This window comes from Notolabrus celidotus, chromosome 10 (genome assembly GCF_009762535.1).
Source record: "Notolabrus celidotus isolate fNotCel1 chromosome 10, fNotCel1.pri, whole genome shotgun sequence".
NCBI classification, from domain to species: domain Eukaryota; kingdom Metazoa; phylum Chordata; class Actinopteri; order Labriformes; family Labridae; genus Notolabrus; species Notolabrus celidotus.
The window spans coordinates 3,436,789-3,459,585 of NC_048281.1; the positions used below are offsets into that span (position 1 = coordinate 3,436,789).

At 41.2% G+C, this 22,797-nt stretch overlaps 1 protein-coding gene and 1 long non-coding RNA gene across 2 annotated transcripts in view; one reads left to right on the forward strand and one right to left on the reverse strand.

The window, feature by feature from the left end:
* Positions 1-22,797, reverse strand: part of pth2ra (parathyroid hormone 2 receptor a) — a 401,963-nt gene that overhangs the window by 58,901 nt on the left and 320,265 nt on the right. Inside the window, exons 8-9 of the mRNA XM_034693914.1 lie at positions 20,239-20,299; positions 1,064-1,130 (exon numbers count right to left, since the gene is read on the reverse strand). Of these exons, the coding sequence (XP_034549805.1) occupies positions 1,064-1,130; positions 20,239-20,299 (128 nt within the window). The remainder of the gene's footprint in view (positions 1-1,063; positions 1,131-20,238; positions 20,300-22,797) is intronic.
* LOC117820202 lies at positions 2,230-2,762 on the forward strand. Its single transcript, XR_004632719.1, has 2 exons — positions 2,230-2,466; positions 2,565-2,762. It is a non-coding gene; the product is annotated as an uncharacterized LOC117820202 (long non-coding RNA).

Consider the following 22,797-nt stretch of genomic DNA (forward strand, 5'->3'; position numbering starts at 1 on the left):
TAGCTACAGGTGGAGGGCCGTGTGTGTTAGGGCTGTTTCAAACTCATATTGATGATAAAAATGAAACGTCGAGGTCGTGCTAAAGATAAGCATACAATAATACTGTGTAACTGATTGGGGGTTGGTTGTGGTTTTTTATGCTGTTTTTATCCTGCTGTTTAAATAGAGGACAGACAAAGAAAAAGCAGCAGGAGCAATAGAAGAAGTAGAGTTAGCTGTCACTTACCACAGTGTGTGACTTCTACTGTATTGTGTCGGAGGCAATGATAGACAAAAGAATGGCAGGCTCAATTTTTTGAATATGTTATACTGCTGGCATGCATGCTTTAAATCAAAGAGTTTCTGTAAAGTAAAGTAGATAAAAGCGAGGTACTCTCCCCAAACTCCAAAACTGTTCCCTCACCAATTTGGGAGTTTTTTGGAATTGGTGTGTTTGTGGACACTCCAGTCTGCAGGACAAGCAGAACAACAGTGACTGCAAAATGAATAAGATAAAGAACAGACAGAGGAAAAGCTAAAGACATGATCAGCGGACATGAGGCCATCCTGCAACAGCTAGTGATTTGGATTCAGTTGGCATATTGGTATCAGATGTTTGGCCTTGTGGATGTTGTGTTACCAGTTATCTGTTTGCCTTTTCACTAGTCAGTATGAGTGTATTTATTTCTTGTACATTTTTGTAAAAGTATGGTAACAGACTCTCTTCACACCCCTGTGCTAGTCTTCAGAATACCTTAGATTTATCTGACTGATAAGGTTTCTGCAATGCTTCAATGAGATGTGAAATCCCACATAAGGATTATCTTGTTCAGGGGTTTCATGTGTCAATACAAAGAACTCTCTTCTGGCACTGTTGCACTATTTAAAGGTGAAAGAACAAACAATTATTGATGCTTTTAAATCATTTTTTTAAGTATTTGATTTTCATCTTTTTTATATTCTTAAATGGTTTAATCTTTCCTTGAAGCACTTTGTTAAGTTAAGAAAGTGCTTCAAGTATAAGGGGTTATACTTTAGCTCATGAGCACAGATAACGAAAAGTCAGTCACATTCTTACTCTTACCCCAATGGCTGTCAGGATAGGAACCTGGTAGATCCACTTTATATTACCGGCACTTAGCTCCCAACACCTGCAGGTGACAAATACAGAAGAAGGCAGATAAGAACTGAGAATGACATTAACGAAGCAGCAGAAATGGGGAGAAGGGCAGAGAAGAAGACAGGTTGTGTCTTTTAACTGGCTGAAAGTGCAAAGGAAGAAGAGACTGAAAACTTTCAATAAATGAACATGTAAGCTCAGTTTGAAGAAGAAAAGAGAGTTTAGGAGAGAAAATAGCTATTAGTTACAAAACTTGTCAAAGCAATCATAGAAGCAATCATAAAAAAAGGCACAAAGAGAAGCAGAGGCAGAGATGGAAAAAAACGTTGAATAGTAACAGGAAAATTAAGAGCGGGCGGGTAAAACTCATCTGTTTTTTATGCTGCTTTAAACACCAGCTGTTTCACAAGAAAGGAAAAGGAAAGAAATAAAACAAAACAAAGAGAGAGAGAGAGATCACAAATATTTATATTGTTTGCAGCACATCCATTTTCAGGTTTCTGGAGAGGCTTTCCTTCTTCGTGCTTCCTTTTTCATATTGTAGTTTCACCCCATTTTCCACACGTTACATTATTTATATCATTTTTTTTTTTACCTAAGAAATATCGCCAGGATAAGATCAATCCTCGCTTTCAGGGATGCTGAGCCTCTTATACGTGCTTTTATTTCATCAAGGTTGGACTATTGCTGTGTTCTTTTGTCGGGTCTGCCCAAGAAGAGTCTGCGAGGTCTGCAGATGATTCAGAATGCAGCAGCTCGCCTTCTGACCGTGTCAGACAGGTATGAGCACATAACTCCAGTTCTCTCCTCTCTTCACTGGTTGCCTGTTCATGCATGAGCAGATTTTAAAGTGTTGCTGTTGACTTTTAAAATTCTAAATGGCTCTGCACCCTCTTATCTCACCGACCTGGTGGATCAATGCTGGGGCACTTCGCTCTCAGGGGACTGGCCTTTTAAGTGTCCCTAAGGTCAAAAAAAAGAACCAGTGGTGAGCGGGCCTTTTCTTTCCGTGCATCCACTCTATGGAGCAGTCTCCCTGTCGACATTAGGTTAGCATGTTCGGTTGATGTATTTAAAGCAAAGCTGAAGACCCACCTGTTTACTGTTGTTTACTGCTGATGTTTCTTATGGTGTGTTGTGTCTCTGTTTGTTATTTGTTTTTAAGCTTTCTAATGTGGTGATCTGTGTTTGCCTGTGTGGAGTCTTCCCCACAGAGTGTTGGGCGGGGCTCTTCTCCACACTGGTTCTCTCCAGCTCTGGCTGCTCCTGCACCTTCACAGCTGTTCCCCATCAAGCTAATCAAGACACTGCACTTAAGCTCTGAGGAGAGAGGAGTCGGGTGCCAGAGTGTTCCCGCTTCTACAGTGGTACATCGGCTGTCTCACCAGTACATTGAGTATCGCTAGTGTCTAGATATTTTGTGTTTGTTTTCAACTAACTGTTGCTGTCTTCCCATTTCCTTCAGTGCCTCCTCAAGCCTCCTGCACCTCCGCCCTATCTCTGCCACGCTGCCACGCTCTCCCTCTGGACACTCACCTGCCTTCACCCCAAGGCTCACGCTTCACTCCTGCCTCTCCTGGATCGCACCCTCACCTTGGATTCTCCATCAATCATCCTTCACCTCACCGTTAAAAGAAATAAAATTACTTCAACTGCTTCCTCAGCTTCAACTTGCTTTTGGGTCCTAGTTAATTCTACCATCACATGTAAAGCGGCGCTCTACAAATAAAAGTATGATTATGATTATTATTGTTATTATTGTTAGTATTATTGTTATTGTTCTTCTTCTTATTTTATTATTATTATCACAATTTTTTCACTATTACCCAAAGCATTAGTCATATACATTTTGTCCTGAGATTCCAGGTATACCATTTCTAATATATGTACAGTGTTGTCTCTTCGTGTTTTAGGTTTTCAACTTCAATTTCTGTTTCCGACCTGCTTTCACATTTTCACCGGCAAACTTTGTCTTGTACTGAAGTGATTTTTTAAAGGACTTTTTTCTCTAGCATTGACTTTCTTTTGTGCAGCTTGATTTATCTTGAGCAGCCTTCGATACCATCTGTCACACCACCCTCCTCACTAGGCTATCCTCCATTGGTATCACCCACACTCCGTTAGACTGGTTCACATCTTACCTCTCTGGCTGCACACAGTTCACTCAGCTCAAGTCCTTTAAATCCACTCCTTCCTCCGTCACTACAGGGGTGCCCCAGGGCTCTGTCCTGGGGCCCCTCCTCTTCATCATCTACCTCCTTCCCCTCGGTAATATCTTCCGCAAATTCAACATTCACTTCCACTGTTACGCAGATGACACCCAGCTCTACCGCACCACTAACCCCTCGTCCACTCTCCCACCCACCTCCCTCACTGATTGCATCTCTGAAATAAAAACCTGGTTCACCCTAAATTTCCTTACATTAAACAGCAATAAAACTGAGGTTCTCCTCATTGGCACCAAATCCACTCTATCCAAATCCAACAGTTTCTCACTCACCATTGATAACTCCTCCGTCTCACCCTCCCCCCAGGTTAAGAGTCTGGGTGTCATCCTTGACAGCACATTATCCTTTCAATCACACATCAATAACATCACCCGGACTGCCTACTTCCATCTTCGTAACATCAATCGTCTCCGCCCCTCCCTCACCCCCCACACTGCCGCCATCCTTGTCCACAGCCTTGTCACTTCCCGTCTGGACTACAGCAACTCTCTCCTCTTCAGCCTCCCTCACAAATCCCTCCATAAACTCCAACTGGTCCAGAATTCAGCTGCTATCATTGTAGCAGTATCATGTATCATTGCCCGAACCCCCTCCATCCACCACATCACTCCTGTCCTCCAACAGCTCCACTGGCTCCCTGTTCAGTTCCGCATTCAGTTCCAAGTCCTTCTGTTGACATTCAAGACCATCCACAACCTCGCCCCCCCATATCTGTCCGACCTCCTCCATGTTCCCACTCCCTCCCGCTCCCTCAGATCCTCTTCCTCCATACACCTGTCTGTCCCCTCCGCCCGTCTCACCACTATGGGGAGCCGAGCATTCAGCCGCTCTGCTCCCCGTCTCTGGAACTCATTGCCACCTCATCTCAGAAACACAGATTCTTTCCCCCATTTCAAATCACAACTCAAAACATATCTGTTCCAAACCGCCTACTCCGTCTGACTCCAATTGCTCTGTCATTTTGTTATTGTTTCTATTTTTTTTCTTACCCCTTGTTAGTTTATATTGGTTTCATTTCTGACTCTGATTTTGTTTCCTTTAATGTGAATTCGTGTATATATATATTTCTATCTATGCGGTGTCCTTGAGTGCCGAGAAAGGCGCCTTTAAATAAAATTTATTATTATTATTATTATTATTATATATTTAATCCGAGTCATTTTGTAGTTATGTGTACTTATCTGAGTCAAAAGTGTAACTAACACTCATGGGGCAATTTAATCTCTCAAACTCTGAACAGCCACATATGCAAATGCACAATCTCTCACTGAAAACATGAAAGGAATCATTGCATAATTACACAGACATATAGATTTAAACACTGGGAAGTTCAAACAGATTATGCAAACATGATTATGTGGTTGTATGTGCAAAGGATAAGCAGAGTTCAAGCCTGCAGGGGTTTGTATTTTACATATTACAAATGAATGGTATTCGAAAGCACATCTCAGATGTCGGGGTGAACATGGAATGAAAGTGGAGAATAGTACATTTCACACAGCAACATCCTGAATGGATGAGAGGGGCTAAATATTTAGGAGTGGAGAAAAGGTGAAGGAATAAGGATCTATCTTAATGTCATGAAATTAGGAAGCATGTAGTTTCCACCCATAAAACATGTTAAACATTCAATCACTACTGTGAGAAGGTAAAAATCATGTCATTGATGACCCATGGTGGCTATTTTCCTCTGACATCACAGAACGGATGGAAAACATTAATACCATATTTCTTTGTTCCAATTGTTCAGGTCAATAACTGTACCTACTGTGAGAACTGTACCTAGTCAGAAGTATTTTGTGGTTTCACAAGAGAACAGATGAAAAGACAACTGATGACCATCCTAAGTGTTTGTGACAATTGTAAAAATGTAGAGGCACATCATCCTAAAATGAAGCATCATCTTTGATAATCTACCTTCACAGATAAGCTAATGTTAGCATGGCACTGCTCCCAAGCTTCACGCCACGTCACGTCACGTCACGTCACGTCACGTCACGTCACGTCACGTCACGTCACGTCACGTCACGTCACGTCACGTCACGTCACGTCACGTCACGCCACGCCACGCCACGCCACGTCACGTCACGTCACGTCACAACACGTCTTCGCTTCACATACTATCATGCAATGTTACTTAAATGACATAATGTATGTTAGATTACCTTACATTACGTTATGTTATGTCACCTTGTACTACGTCACCTTAAGCTAGGTAATGTTATACAGTGTCATGTAACATTACGTTACATTACATTATGTATTATACATACATTATGTACTTCATATACATATATACAAAGTCTTGCTTTGCTATTCAAGCACCAAACCCCAGAAATTAATGCGAGTTAAATCAAAGAAATGCCATAAGCAGTTTGTGATAAGACACACAGGAGGAATGAGAAAAATATTAAAACTTAAGATAGCAAAATCAAATATTAACTAAATTAGGATTATAAAACACTGGAAGAAAATCAAAAAAAAAAAAAAGTATAATTATAAATGAAACATTGAATTGAATGAAATGTAATGTAATAAAAAGTATTTTAATATATAATCATTCTGTGCTGCTTTCAGGTCTTAAAGACTACTGTTTCACAGACGTTGGCCATCATAATAAAGAGATACATCCTCATGTTATTTATGTTCTGTCCACCCACAGATGACTTTAAAGGTGACATATCATGCCAAATCGACTTTTTAATGGTTCTCTACCTGAAATATGTTTCCCTGGCATGTCTACAAACCCCCTGAAAATGAAAAAAAAGTCATTCTGCCCCTGTTCTGATTTCTCCACCTTTCTGTAAATGTGTGCTGAAACGAGCCGTTTCAGTTTTCAGTGTTTTTCATACGTCACAACTAGGGATGGGTATCTTTCACATTTGAACCGATACCCGGTACCTGGGAATCGGTACCGGTACTCAATGGTACCAATTTTCTGTACTTTTGTGTGTTTATGTGGTAATAAATGTTAATTTAAAAAAAATAAAAAATCTCAAATTTGTTTAATTTAACATATTTATTTAATTTAACATGAAATGAACAGAAACAGGATTATATAGGTGATTAGATATACTAGCTGACACGTGCTCGTGGCGTCTAATTGCTCCTTTGGGAGTTTATCAATGAACACACATGAACGCCTGCGGACGGGGAAAAGGTCAGTTCACATAACTTACTTGTTGGGCATTCACGCACACAGGAACGGTTATAAACAGGGCAGGTAGTCGGAGCTAGAGGGTCAGTCTCAACCATAGACTGTATAAAATAAACTCAATCCTCCTGCAGCTCTTCCTCGCAGTGAGTGTGCGCCCCGTCAGCTGCAGGCTCCGTTTGGCGCGCTCCCGCGCAGATGCAGAGAGCAGAGAGCAGAGAGCAGAGACCCCCACCTGATCAGTCTCTGACTTTATTACAGGGTGAAAGTATGGAAACTCGCCTTCTCTTCCACTCCCTTTTACATGAGTCGGTACTCGGTAGTACCGACGGAATTCGGTCGGTACCTATAAAAGTACCGAATTCGGTACCCATCCCTAGTCACGACGACATCCAGTCTGTAACTGAAGTCAGAGCTCGGAGCTTGTTCAGCCCATAGACAGTATAAAATACAACTCAACCCCTCCTCTGTTTTTCATTTCCTGCACACGTGTGCTAACAAGGAGCTTAGGAGGGAGGCATGCTAGTTGTAGGCTGTCTTAATAAACACAGAGGTCGGTTTTACTCCCCACGTCTGCAGATTTGAAGATCTAGTGGATGATTTTTATTTATCACGGATAAGTGCTAGCGCTAGTTAGCATAGCCACATAGCTACATGTTAGTAGCTGTGTACCAAGACACACGTCGACATACTGATAAATAAAACAACAAGAAACACTAAATCTGTGACCAATCCTTCAGAAAGGTCCTGCTACAGGCGCCTCTCCGTCAGGATCAGATTCTGGATCAGATTCAGAGGGTTGAAGTAACGCTGGTCTGTGAGCAGCCGTGTATATTCAGCCAACATGTAAACATTAGATCAACGTGCTGGAGAGCCGAGGGCAAATCCACTTCCTGAGGGGGCGTGGTCAGAGAGCTCATTCTCATTTAAAGGCACAGACACAGAAAACAGCCTGTTCTGAGCAGGGCTGAAGAAGAGGGTTTTTCAGGCAGACCAAAATCTGATTTCAAAATGTTTTTTTGAGCAATAAACTTTAAAGACATGTTTTGGGGACCTCTTAGACCAATATATGTTGATGAAAAAGAGCATAATGTGTCACCTTTAAGGATCTGGTATGTTTTAAGCATGTTGTTAACATACTTAGTTTTTTCAGTTTTCCTTTTAGCTGCTTATCATTCAGACAGGGTGAAATGAAAATGACTTTACAGAAACTCTAAATGTATATGATTTAGAGCATGCATGTCAGCAGTTTGACATTTTGAAGCAATTGGGCCTCCATTCAGAGCATGTCAGAGTGAAATTGCTGTAATGTAACCATGGCCAAGAGGCGTGCCTGTATCTACAGTGAACTTTTACCATCAGATAGAGAAAAACAAAAGAAGAGAGGAAAAAGACAGAATCCCTGATGTAACATCAAGAAACCAAAACAATACACCTGCACTGACTATGGGTTACATTTTGACCACAGTTACTCCTACTCCTACCTGACTCATTTTCAGAAACAACACTGCAATTGAACATAAAGCTTCACATAGAAACTTTTCCACACTATGCTCTTTTTATGCCTCTAGTTTTCAATTGAACTCAGTTTTTCAGGTAGGTAGCTCTATATTCACTGGTGGGTTACAGTCACACTTGGATCCACACAACATAATCTATCTCTAGCAGGGTTGTCACTGTTATTTACAGAAAAATGTACCTTAATGTAATTAAGCCATCTGGTGGATTATGCATAAGCAAACACAGAATGGAGGGCACTCTCCTGACCATCAACTCCCCAACATAGCTTTTATATGCTGATGCTGATGCTCTATGTTAAAAGAAGCACCAAAACTACAGTTTTACTTCTGCAATATATTGCACAACTCCCTTCTTCTCATTCACTCAGACGGTCTGTAAACAGTCTGAACAACATGCAAATGAGTTCAATGACTCTCCACAGCATTTTGGAAAAGCTATTTCCTTTCTGCTGTGTTCAGGGCCACAAAAGGGTCAGTGAAGAGAGGAAACACCTCAAGACAGGTCACAGTCACTCTGATAGGCAATTTAGAACGTGGACATTAAAGAGAGGAAAAATACCTCTCTTAAGACAGTGCTGTTGTCTCATGCTAAACTTCCATCCAGCGTTACAACAATTAAAAGAGTACTAACTTTAAATGTAACATTTATACTGTGTGGTGTTATTCATCTTCTTCACACAGCTCTGAATACTGTTAAGAATGACTCTATTTTAAAGCAACACTTCTATTTGAGAAAGATGCCACATGAACAACTTTGTTTTGTATCTGAGAGGATTGAACAAAGGGAAATGTCTGAGGATGCTGAGGCTGTTAAATGATCATCATTTCAAACTATTTGTGAAACTGTTACTTGACACCCTCTCTGCATGTTTATCTGATGGTATGGTGTCTATTACATGATTTCCCTGTTGCTGTAACACTATGATCCAACAAAGGTAAATGATTGAAATCTCACCGTGATACAATGGGGGGATATTTTGCAAGAATGAATAAAAAGTACTTCAGAATCTTTGAAAACCAGCACTTGACTCAGTGGTCAAAACCTCTGCCTGCAAAAAGATAAAAGGTACAAGTACTTTGTTATTACACAAATTAAACTAAATTAAACTCTGCACTCTTAAAGAAATCAACTAGACTGCACCAATATGTATCTTTCTCTGCTTTTTCTGCTTATAAAATACACTTCAACCAACGTATGATTTTCCAATTTTTTTTTAAGTACATTTGGTTTGGACTACATTTTATGGATGGTCTTGGCCCATTACATCCATTTAAGGGGAATGCTGTTACCAACGCCTATTTGATGGGACTTTTATTGCTAAAGCACGTGACACATCTTTTCAGGCCAAACAGTTTGTGAAACATTACTATAGTCCTATTAAAATCACTTCTGTATTTAGACTTAATTTGTTTTTTTTCTGAAATTCGGAGTTAACCCCCCCAATTAGGATGTAAAATCAGGGTTCACGATACATCATTGAAATAAAAAACAGCTGTACCATCCCATCACAACCACTGAAGAGAAAAAAAAGAATGCATAGCTGACCAAAACCTCATTTAGAAAGAAGTAGTTAATTAATCTATACCCACATAGATCTGCCTGCACTGACATGTATAAGCATAGACACGCCTGCATAAGTGCATACATACGCATACCCATAAATAGTCATATGCATGAATATATATACATCTACATGGGTACATACAGTACATGGACATACATGTCAAAATATACACCGATAATACAAAATTGATTAAATGAAATTGGAAGAGCTCGCTATACTCAAACTTTACCAGTGTCAACACAATATCACGAGAAGATGAATGAAAGGTTATAGCATGCAATCACTATACATCAATCTCTATATACACAGCTATATGAATAAAGAAATAGCATCCATCATTCATCATTACGCACGGTCTCACTGCAGTGTTCCAAGTTTACAACCATAGACTGTAAAAAATATAGACATAGTATCCGTAACGTCACCCATCTGTTTCTGAACGCTGTTTTGAAGCCAATCGGGAGTGGCAGCCATATTGCTTCTGTCGAGCCAGTGTGACGTAAAGAGGCGGGCTTTGAGCCTCCTAGCCAACAGCTGCAGTGTTCCTGCAGGCAGCTGTGCCTCTCATTGGAAGACTGGTAATCTCAATATCTTTGAAATTGCCGAATCAGAAAAAAATTCACCCCCCTCACAGTGAGAGGACATCGAGAAATGAGCTATTCAGACCACACTCGTCTTTTGTACCAGGCTGTAAACATGTTTATTAATGCTGCAAAGATTGTCTTTTTCCCATTCATGTGTATGTGACTTCCGGTACTTCCGGAGCCAGCCTCAAGCGGATCCTCGATGAACTGCAGCTTTTAACACTTCCGCATTGACTCATATTTTTAGACCGGAGGTTGCCGCTTGGTTTACACACACTTTTATTTCACATTACATTGAGCTCACGTCCTTCAGAGATCTCCTCTCTCTGATATTATCTGACAGAAGTTTGACACGTGAATATAAGTTTCAATGTGTTAGTTTCATCACGGACAGCTTATGAAGCCCATGTGTAAGTGTTATAAACTACAATTCATCAAGAATCCGCTTGAGGCTGGCTGCAGAAACACGCTCTATGTGGCTAATCTCTCAACTCTCAACAAACACTGTACGAGGGTGAATTCTTTGCTAACGTGACGGTTCAGAAGATATTAAGATTATGAGTTTTTGCCCAAATAAGAACATGACTGACGTGACTCCCGGACGGGAACACATAGCTGTTGGCTAGGAGGTTCAAACCCCGCCTCTTTACCTCACACTCTGCCTGGTTGAGTTCCGCATTTCCAATATGGCTGCCGCCGTCGATTGGCTTCACAACAGCACTCCGGAACAGATGGGTGACGTCACGGATACTACATCCATTATATATACACATTATGTCTATGGCTCTGACTGATTATGAAGACATGTAGGATAATAACTGAGAGCCGGTCATGGCTTTACATCCACACTTTTCACAGCATAAAGCATCTGAACAGAATATAATCAATTTGACATGTGCAGAGTTGTCCTGCTGGTCTGGAGTGCTTAAAATGGCAGAAAATAAACTTGTTCTTTCTTTTTCCAGTTGTTAACAAACACCTCTCTGCTTTTTTGTACAAAATATATTACCCTTGCTTTGAGCCAGATATTTCATCCTCCTTGTGTCTGTGACTTTGGACATCTATAATTGATCTACTTTTCCTTTTTATTTTGACCATGCTGATGTTCAACAATCCCAAGATCTTTTAAAGCATAAAGCTAAAGCCGTGTCTGCAACAGGCAAGTCTTATTAGCTACTGCAATTTATTTATTCCAGTAATAACAAAAGCAGAAATTGTCATGTGGTGCAGAAAAGTGGAGTACAAATTATTTTACCCAAATAAGAAAGAAAGAACTGGGTGAAGTGTTTATATGGATACTGAATTGATGTCATCATAAACCACCCTCTCTCAACTGGAAACTCAAAAGAAACGTATTTCTAACCTCTCTCCTCCAACTGAAGTATTTACCCTACATGAAGTATTTTCATTCTGGTCGGATTATTATTCCTTTATTAGTGCGCCATGGTAACATAGCTGTGTTTCCTTTTTGTGACGGTGACCAAATGCAAAAACTGTGATGACTCCTACGGCTTAATACAAGTTAAATTCAGAAAACTTTGATGCCAATCACAATGATACTGAAGATGATTACTAGTGGTGCAACGGATCATCGTTGATCCGTGATCCATACAGATGCCTCTCCAAGGTTCGGGTTGGTTGACGAAAAAAAAAAAAAGTTGTGCGTGTTCACATGATGACCGCATGTTCAATCCACACTCACTCATCAATCGCAGCGGTAGTCATGGCAAGTGAAGGAGCAGAGGAACTTGAAAAACACCCTGCATCTTTTAAGTCACATGTATGGGAGCATTTTGGTTTCCCTGTGAAATACAGTGATGAAGGAAGAAGGTTGGTGGACTAAACAATTACGGTATGTAGGCTTTGTGAAAGCCGTCTGAGAGTGGAAATACATCGAGCATGGCCACCCATTTTAAGCGACATCACCCTGGTGTGTCAGCGACAGGAGCCAAGACAAAGGCTGCTCAACAACCGCTTATCACTGCGGCATTTAAGCAGCCCTTTGCTGCAGAATCCGACCGGGCTAAAGCTATTACTAAAGCTATTGGGGTGTTTATTGCTGCAGACATGAGGCCATACTCCGTTGGGCAAAGGGGTTTAAGCAAATGCTGAATGTGCTTGAGCTACGTTATGAAATTCCGTCGCGCACCCACCTCAGCGAGACGATTGTGCCAAGTCTGTATGAGGAGGAGAATACAAAAATAGTGGAGGAATTATCCCGGGTATCGTCTGTTGCGCTCACCACAGACGGGTGGACTTCCAGGGCAACGGAAAGCTACATTACTATGACTGTACATTTCATAGCAGCAGAGTGATGACTCTCGGACTGAGCCCTCACATCAGAAACTGGGTCCTGGACTGAACAGGAAGCAGGCTATTAAAATCCACGACATCTCCTCCTCCTCTGTCACCCTCAACACTGGCTCTCCCCAGGGCTGCGTGCTGAGCCCCCTCCTGTTCACCCTACTGACATATGACTGCTCAGCAAAACACCCGAGCTGTCATATTGTTAAGTTTGCGGATGACACAGCTGTGGTGGGACGCATCACAAACAAGGATGAGTCCCAGTACAGACAGGAGGTGGAGCATCTGGAGGGTTGGTGCAGGGAGAACAACCTCTGCATCAACTCCAAAAAGACAAAGGAGATGATCGTGGACTTCAGGAAGGGCAGACACCAACCCCCTCCCCTGCACATCGGAGGAGCAGCTGTGGAAGTGGTCCCCAGCTTCATGTACCTGGGAATACTTCTTTCTGAGGACCTCATCTGGAGAATGAACACTTCCTGTCTGGTAAAGAAGGCCCACCAGCGCCTCTACTTTCTTTGGAAGCTGAGGCGTGCAGGACTTGGGAGCTCAGCTCTGAACTCCTTCTACAGATGTGTGGTGGACAGCGTCCTGTGCTCCTGCATCACTGTGTAGCATGGCAGCTGCTCTGCTGCAGAGAAGAAGACTCTGCAGAGGGTGATGAAGGCCGCACAGAGGATTGTAGGGAACAGCTTACCATCAACCACAGACATTTACACCAGCAGCTGCAGAAAAAGGGCCTCTGGCATCATGAAGGACACCTCCCACCCTGTACACAAACTGTTTGCTCCTCTCCCCTCAGGCAGGAGGCTGTGGAGCATCAAAAGCAGAACCACCAGAATGAGGAACAGCTTCTTTCCTGAGGCTGTAAGACTGCTGAACTCTGGTGGTGCTCTGTAGTCTCGGCCGCTCCCAGCCATACAGACTCTGACAGGAACAGTACAGTCATGGCCAAAAGTTTTGAGAATGATACAAATATTACATTTTCACAAAGTCTGCTGCTTGACCACAAGTTCTCAATGGGATTAAGATCTGGGGAGTTTCCTGGCCAAGGGCCCAAAATCTTAATGTTTTGTTCCCCGAGCCATTTTGTTATGACTTTTGCTTTATGGCAAGGTGCTCCATCATGCTGGAAAAGGCATTCTTCATCACCAAACTGCCCTTGGATGTTTGGGAGAAGTTGCCCTCGGAGGACGTTCTGGTACCATTCTTTATTCATGGCTGTGTTTTTAGGCAAGATTGTGAGAGAGCCCACTCCCTTGACCGAAAAGCAACCCCACACATGAATGGTCTCAGGATGCTTCACTGTTGGCAAGAGACAGGACTGATGGTAGCGCTCACCTCGTCTTCTCCGAACAAGCCTTCCTCCAGATGCCCCACACAATCGGAAAGGGGATTCATCAGAGAAAATGACTTTACCCCAGTCCTCAGCAGTCCAGTCCCTGTACCTTCTGCAGAATATCAGTCTGTCCCTGATGTTTTTACTGGAGAGAAGTGGCTTCTTTGCTGCCCTCCTTGACACCAGGCCTTCCTCCAAAAGTCTTCACCTCACTGTGCGTGCAGATGCACTCACACCTGCCTGCTGCCATTCCTGAGCAAGCTCTGCACTGGTGGTGGCCCGATCCCGCAGCTGTAACACCTTCAGGAGACGGTCCTGGCGCTTGCTGGACTTTCTTGGGCGCCCTGGAGCCTGTTTGGCAACAATTGAACCTCTCTCCTTGAAGTTCTTGATAATTGGATAGACGGTTGACTGAGGTGCAATCTTACTCGCTGCTATAAACTTCCCTGTTAGGCCCTTTTTGTGCAATGCAATGATGGCTGCACGTGTTTCCTTGCAGGTAACCATGGCTAACAGATGAGGAACAATGGTGTCATGCACCATCTTCCTTTTAAAGTGTCCAGTCACTTGATCATGACAGATTGATCGCCAGCCTTGTCCTCATCAACACCCACACCTGTGTTAATGTGTGTGACACCTGTGTGTCATTGAAATTATGTTAGCTGGTCCTTTTGTGGCAGGGCTGAAATGCAGTGGAAATGTGTTTTTGGTGATAAAGTTCATTTTCAAGGCAAAGAGGGACTTTGTAATTAATTGCAGTTGAGCTGATCACTCCTCATAACATTCTGGAGTATATGCAAATTGTCATTATAAAAACTGAAACAGCAGACTTTGTGAAAATTAATAGTTGTGTCATTCTCAAAACTTTTGGCCATGACTGTACAATAAAACGGACTACCTCAAAACTTGCACACTGTACATTTGCACATTCAATTGCACTATGCACATTATTTTTATATTTATATTTGTATTTATATTTTTACATTTATTACTATGTCTTCCCTTAATTGTATGCTCTTTTTTTTGGCTTTATACGGGCCCTGAGAAACGAAATTTCATTCAATATCATGCGACAGCTTGTATTGGTATGACGATAAAAAACCTTGAATCCTTAAATCCTTGAATCCTTGAGATGAGGAGCCCCATCCTGCAGACTGCCCCCTCTTCTTAAAGGAAGAAGAAATGCCTTAAATTGCACTTTAAATTGTTCTCATATAATTTAAATGCCTGAATTGGACATTTTGAGTTGAATGTTATTTTTATTTAAAGGGAAAAAGTTTACAAGTGTTTTACAAAATAATGCTGATCCGAAAAATGATCCGATCCGTGACTCAAAACCGTGATACAATCCGAACCATGAGGTTTTTTTTATCCATTGCACCCCTAAGATTACTGAATTCATTCATTAGTTATTAATTAATTATTTTCTGAACAAAACTGAAAGGGAAAAAATGTCAGTACTTGGGGTTAGGGGCGATGACTCCTATTATGATCTGAAGATGAAAAATGTTATACTTCAAGTGTTACACTCACTACAGTGAATCACATGGAATTTTTTTTTACATCAAATAACTTCAAACTCATGAATCATCTGGAAAAAGGCACATCTGGGTGGAACTAAATAACTATTCGACTGCACCTATAAATCATTTTGTCCTTCAAAGTGTCACAACATAAGAAACAAGCTGGCAGGAAACTCTGAGCATGATTCACCTGCTCACTCTTTTTCACAGCTGTGGCACAGGTCAGAAAGCTTACCTTCTTTTCTCCTGTATTCTACTGCTACTCCTTTGAGTGTTTCATTTGGATCCGGTCAGGAGCTGTGCCAGCCCTTTCCTCAGCTTGAGAGCTGCTCAGGCTGTATTCTGCAGAATATCTTCAAACCAGGGTTTTTTCTTTTTCGCATTAATGAACACATTCAGCAGCCGGCCTTTGGTTTTGTGTCAGAAAACTCTTCATATAGGAACACTTTGTACTTGGACCTCAGATGTGACCAAGGACAGCAGCCTCTTAGTTAAAGGAACCTTGTGGAAACACGCCGTAAAACATGTTACAAGATTTGTTCTCCTTGTTAATGAAGAAGCACCTTTCCTATATGAAGCGTGACCATGAGAATGGAGAAGCAGCTTTTTGCGCGCTCCTGTAGCTGAAAGTGCAGTGGGCTCAGGAAAGTGTGACGTGTGAACACGCAGCCTAGTCACAGTAGGTCGGAGGGAAAGGCAAGTTTGGTAATTGGTATCTGCTGAGAATTCAAAAAGTGTTCCAATCCTCTGCAAAAACACAAAGGAACATTGACAGAATATAAATCCTTTATCTTGCCGTGACACTATCTCGTGACTATGAACCAGGAAAGTTCATAAAATAATTTGCCCTCTCAGAAAACTAATGATAGTTAAGAGCCTCAATTCATTCTCTTTTTGTTCTAAAACTGGGCTTAGTCTCTGTTCTCTAACAGAGACACATCGTGACACCTGCATAATGAGATTCCTCATGCTGCCCTGGCACAGGTCTGGATGAGATTACATATTTTTAGGGTTCATGAAGGTCACCTGCCTCACAGATGAACTTTTGAAGGGATTCTTGCTCTATTCATTTCAGAAGAACGTAGACATCATCTTAAAGCAGTCCATGCTGAACTTCATAGCAGTGAGACTGCCCATCTCTTTCTGTTTCTACTTTCTATCAGTTAAAATGCAAATGGCCTATAGAACAAGCCCCATGCCCTGTAACCTAACAATGATTTGAAAGACACAATATGCCTTCAGTTTGGATTCTGCAACCCACACCCACATTCCTTTCCTTAGGATGGACTCACCATTTTTGTCACCAACACCCCGTCACATCAGCTACAGAGGGCTGATACCCTGAAGGTCCTCATTTAGATTCAACAGATCAGAGTACACTGAACTGGAATGACTAAAGATGTATGCTTTAACTATTCAATGGACAAACTGTTCTGTGATTTTTTGCATGAATTATCAGAGAAACATTTTTAAACATTTCTGTTATTTTTACTCCTACATGCAAAGTGACACTTTTTTGGAGTGTTAATTTTAAACAAGTTACATAAGTGTCCAACAGAGCAGAAATTATGCATCACTGTAATGCAACAAACAATTCATTTCATTGATTCATTCATGTATAATGCATGAACAAAATCATTGTTTTTCTTTCGTGTTACTTCAACAGAAATGTTTTTAGGTTGTCACATGTCCCCTGGGATGGAGAGCTTGAACTCAACATCTTGTTCTTGAGCTCTGAAGGTTTTCTTTCTATGGGTTCTGAAGTGTTCCTATCGTATAAAGTAAAACACACACTTGAGACACTAAACTACCAGGCTTGAATGTGGATTTGAGCCCTTTCATAGAAACACGTGGAATGAAACTTGCAGCGTGCCACAAAAAAATGTCAGCTGCACGCTCCTTCTTGAACAGCAAGGATTGTATTTATGACTTTCTGTCAGCCATCTTGATTTGAGGACTTGCTACACTAACCACCTTTGGCCAGTGGGTGGCAGTGTGAGGGATATCTTACTAATGTCTGCTGAAGTGGCTGATGTGAAACTACAGCACTAGAAACCATGTATGTAGTGGAAAACAGCTTTCGAATAGCTGTCAACTAATGCGACCACTAAGGTTGATTTTCCCTTTGATCATATAACTAGCATAACACATACATCAGATATACTGATACACATACAGTACATTGGCCTTAACCAACTATCCATTATTAAGAATGCCAATATGAATGTATATTGATGAATGAATAGCATCACTCAATCATCTGCCAGGATGACGGTTTGTTTTGGCCACTCTATATGTCTTAAAGCTAGGGTTGGTAGTCTCGGTAAACCAGCATGAATTTGAATGTAGCTTTTCCTCATGACTCCGTCTGACCCCTCCCCTCCTCCCTCAGAGCTCCTCCAAAACGACGCCCCCCCGCTCACATGCACGAGCGCCGCTGATTCTCGACCATATGATGGTGACTGATTCAAAACCGGTCCTCAACAAAACATTATCATAGTGAAAGTTAAAAACACAAACAAACATGGCTGCTGTTAGCACTCACAACTATCATTCTAGCATTATCCAGTTGTACTGGTGACACGATATCAGGAGAAAAGTTATAATACATATATAATACTGTGACAGCTCTACTGTTTGTTAAACATGTTCAGTGTAGATGTTCTCAATTCCTACAGTGTTGACGGTCAGTGAAGGCATCAGGAGAGGTGTAGAGTGTGTAAGCGGGAGAGAGGAGAGGAGAAGTTTTTCATTCATTCAAACATTGATTGTTGTTTTGTTGGTTGGCGTGATCACGGCCGACAGTGACCGGTTATTAAAGATCAACGTGTTCACGAATCGGCTCGTCATCACTACAGCGTCCGGACGGACGCTACAGTACATCTACATTTCTGTAGGACTTACTGAACATCATTAATTATTCTGCTTGTTGGTGAGAGCTTTTTAGACTCTGATCCGGACTACAGTCCTGACCTCATCAGGTCAGAGGGGACAGGCCCGAGGACGAGCGAGAGGGGCAGTAAATAGAGTCAGGGGAAGTAGAGGCAGGAGACGGGGACTCGGAGGAGTGCACGCCTGGGAAATGTACGCGCAGGAGGAGGGCAGAACTGCAGGACGGGATTTGATTGGTTTAAAATTTGGGGAGCCAAAAAACGGTGATTGGTTAGTATTTTCCCAGGTTTACTCCGGCTGTAGATAGCAGTTTTTTTTCACTCTTTTTTAAGAACACATCATGTATTGATTGCCATCAGGACATAAAGATCATTTTAACCAGTATAACAAAAAGTGTATCTAAATCTGATTACCAACCCCAGCTTTAAAGGTCAATGTTGTGGTATGGTTGTGATTATTTTCTGCATCCAAGTAACTGGCCACTGAAAGCCACACCTTTAGAACTCCAAAAGTAAGATTCTCAAGCCGCTGGTGCCTGCAGAATGGAAGCGAAACGTATGTGATATGTAGTATGTGGGGGCTACAGCATCTGAGCCAGTGTTAATTTTGGCGGCTATTTTAGATTTAGTCTTAGTCTTTTAGATGAAAGTGTCTGTTAGTTTTAGTCGCATTTTAGTTTTTTAGCCCTTTATAGTTTTAGTCAAGTTTTAATCGATGGAAACTCAAAACATGTTAGTCTTTGATTTTGATGAAACATCTTCTCTCTTTAAATAACTCATGTAGTCGATCAGATATCAGTATCAGGGTTATACCAAGTGTTCAAATCGTCAACATTTCACTCTTTTAACACTTTTGTGTAATATCTTCAGTGAAATAATTCAGCCTGTCCCTGCTTCAAAATGTAAAGAAAACATTCTTGATGTGACCACTGTGAAAAAATCTTGAATCAAATAAAAATGCCATAAACACAATATAAGGGCTGTAGCACATTTACGACGGTCCCTGAATGCACCTGCAGTGAAAGCCGCACTGGACAGTCAGTCCATTCACGGGACTCTGAAATGCATCTGCATCTTTGATGACAAGGAGTTGATCAAAACTTACTAAATGTGTCTGATGTTTCACCAAACTGGATTAAATCAAGCTGTAGACGCAGAGACACAGACGTCCCCCGGTTGTGTCTTTGTCACTAACGCACACCGGGGGTAAAAATCATCAATGAAGATGAGACAGATGAATGGAGGTGAGGAGAGCTGGTTCATAAAGCACACCTGCTGCAGGTAGAGACCAGGCTAACACTGAGCCCCTCAGATAATAACTCATCCTGTCACAGGAAGTCATCACTTTATCTTTAAAGATGCACAGCGGGGGGAAACATGGATTCTTAATATCCGATGGTCCACAACTAATGTTTTCGTCTCGTCATCATTTCGTCAACAAAATCAAAACATAGCGTATGTTCGTCAGAGTTTTTATTATCAGTGAAGCACTCGTCATAGTCTCGTCTTTGTCATTAAAAAAAGAGACGTTGACGAACATTTAGCGTCATCATTTTGTTAACGAAATTAAAAGAGCAAGATTAAGAGCAAGCATATGACTGTGCTGCACAAGGGTCTTGATGGAACCTCAGCTAATTCCTTTAAAGAGAGCAGACTCTGGTCCAGGACTTACTGCAGACCACCTTACATTGTAAATGTGTAAATTTTGAAAATTTCTATATTGTGCAAAAAGAATTTGCGAAGAAGTGGAGGTTATTTTAGCAGCTATTATACGTCTATAGTTTTAGAATGAATTATTTATGAAAATGTAGAGTGTAATATTCAAGACAGATGTGTCTGAGTGAAACCGTTAAATGAGAAGCTCACATAAGACATGATTGAGTAAATTAAGTGATGCATGCTTAACAGGAACTCATTGATGATTCAAATGTCAGCACAATTAAAAAAATGATTGCATCTCATAGTTGTCTTCTAACTTCTACTGTACAAAACAAGATCTGCATTTAGACACAGTGAGACTTGTTCGCTCACCTTGCATCTGCTAGCGTTGCCCTGACAATCGCCCACACTGCCACAAAAACAGCTGGAACACCTGAAATCAGACGAGACAAACAATGAGCTGTGCTGGGCTTATGATGTAGTATATGCTACCTTTACCTGAATGAAGGCCCAGGTCACGTCACATGTCACTTTCACATTTCATTTTCTATATGTATAAAGAGAAAGCAGAATGTGTCATTGGATTTACTTTGATGGCTACACTATTTCAGTCACACATCACACTTTCAAGTCACTTTCCTTCCTGTTAGCTACCAGTAAATTCCAATGGACATGATCAGCATATTTTTTGTACCCATAGTTCACACATTATTTTTCTGTCACTTATAAGAATGACATGCAGCATCAGATCATCTTTGAAACACCCACACCCACAGCCACATCCACAGTTTCATGTCTTTTCTAAACTTATTTTGAACTTCAGTAATGAGCATACACAAAAATACTAGACACCCCCACACACACACACACACACACACACACACTCATACACAAATCAGAGCATATTGTTTACTTTGTACCTGTTTACTCCAACGCACACACATATCTACAGACATCTAGGTTTCATATCTTTCACTGACCTGAAAAGCAAATGTTGGCTAATTTATCTTTACATTTTCTGGACATATTTTTTATATTCTTCTTGCAAAAATCAAAACAAATTCAGCCTGTGTGGAGGATAGCTGCAGCCTCTCAGTTGCTCACCTCTTTACCCATGCAGTGATGTGACTGGGTGGGGATGCTATGGATAATGAGGCACTGTGCTGATTGGCTGCCTGAAAGTAGTCTGAGGGTTGAGAGTGCAGACTAGTACCAAGAAATGCAGATGCAAAGTTTGTAGAAAATTCTGCCTACAGATCAATCAATTGGCCTTGACCATTTGCGACATGTCTGCCCCACTCTCTGCTCCCCTGTCTCTCGTCAGCTGTCCTATTAAAAATAATAGACAAAAAGGCAAAAAACAACAACAACAAAAAGGACTGCACGTTTGCTTCCAATCATGTTTTTGTATTCAATGTTCTTTTGCCATATCACTGTGGCTGCAGCTGATAAATTAGGCCTAAAACAGTCTTACATCCAACATGAAATATGAACAAAATATTAGTCTAAGCTTAAGGGAATAAACAGGAATTATTGTAGTCAGATTTAATGTGCAGTAATGGCGGGATAGTGATATAAGTGTTATCCTTATCTGCCAGGAGTCTCATTTAGAAAAGAGTGCGTAGAATCCCTACTGAAAGAGTACGTACTCCGAAAACCTAGAAATGGCGTGCACCAAAAATAATTCTGATTTATAAAACCGTTCGCATGCAAACTTTACGCAATGTTCCTTTTATAAATCACAAACCACCTGGAGATATGCACACGTACAGTACAGGCCAAAAATTCAATGCGTTTTCTTTATTTCCATGACTATTTACATTGTAGATTCTCACTGAAGGCATCAAAACTATGAATGAACACAAATAAAAATAAAAATATGGGATGACTCCACGTCGCTGCAGCGTGTATCCATCAGCAGTGCCAGAGCATCCATCATTCATCGTTACACACAGATGTCTCACTGCAGAGTTTCATGTTTAAGCAGCTGTGTTGATTTTAGTCTGAATTATGTTTAAACTTCAGATTTTTCAAATATCATTATTTGCTCTGTCTCTGTAAAATGTGACGATCTGCAGATTGCAGGCTAGTTCATGTTTGTGGTTAGTCATATTTTTCTTGATGTGACGGGTTGCAGCCATGGTTACAACAGCATGTCTGAGTGGTACATTGAGTTCTGATTGTTATTCCTTCTTTCTTGCCTTTCATGTGTAAGCCATCATTGTCAAAGCTCTCTGAGGTAGAGTGGTTAGCACACAAATTCAAATTAACACCAACTGTTACCAGCACAATGCGGTTGAATATCTAACTTCAAGAATCTACCATACTGCTGCAAAACAGCAATTGCGTAGAGCAGGGGTGTCAAACTCAAATACACAGAGGGCCAAAATAAAAAAATTGGTGCAAGTCAGGGGCCGGACTGGTTTAATGTTTATTGCAAAACTTATTGAAATGAACTTATTGCACATATTGAACATTGAACTAGCAAAGCTTAAGTTATTGCCTATAAACATTTAAAAAATGAAAAATATGTTGCATTCATTTCTTATTGCTCAATCTGCAGCTTATCTAATGAATGAGCTTTACTAATTTCTTTTGAAAATATTTTTCCACAGGCCAACAACATTAGCAAAAAAAGTTCTGCAAAGAAAACAAAAAATGCCCTGTGGTAGTGAGAAAAAGTGCAAAAAGGAAACATTAAAGCTCAGTCTGCTGCTCTGTGGTGCACACTAGTCTAAGATACTCAGCATCTCATCTTGGATGCAAGTTTATCAATGTTTGAGGTCAGGCTCTGAGCTGAGGAAATCCTCAGGATTGAGTGAAGGTGTTCATCAGTAAGACGACTCCTGTGAGATGTTTTGTTTAACCTAATCAAAGAGAACAGTTGTTCACACAGGTAGTTTGGCAGCACGGAGAATGGCTCAAGTTTTC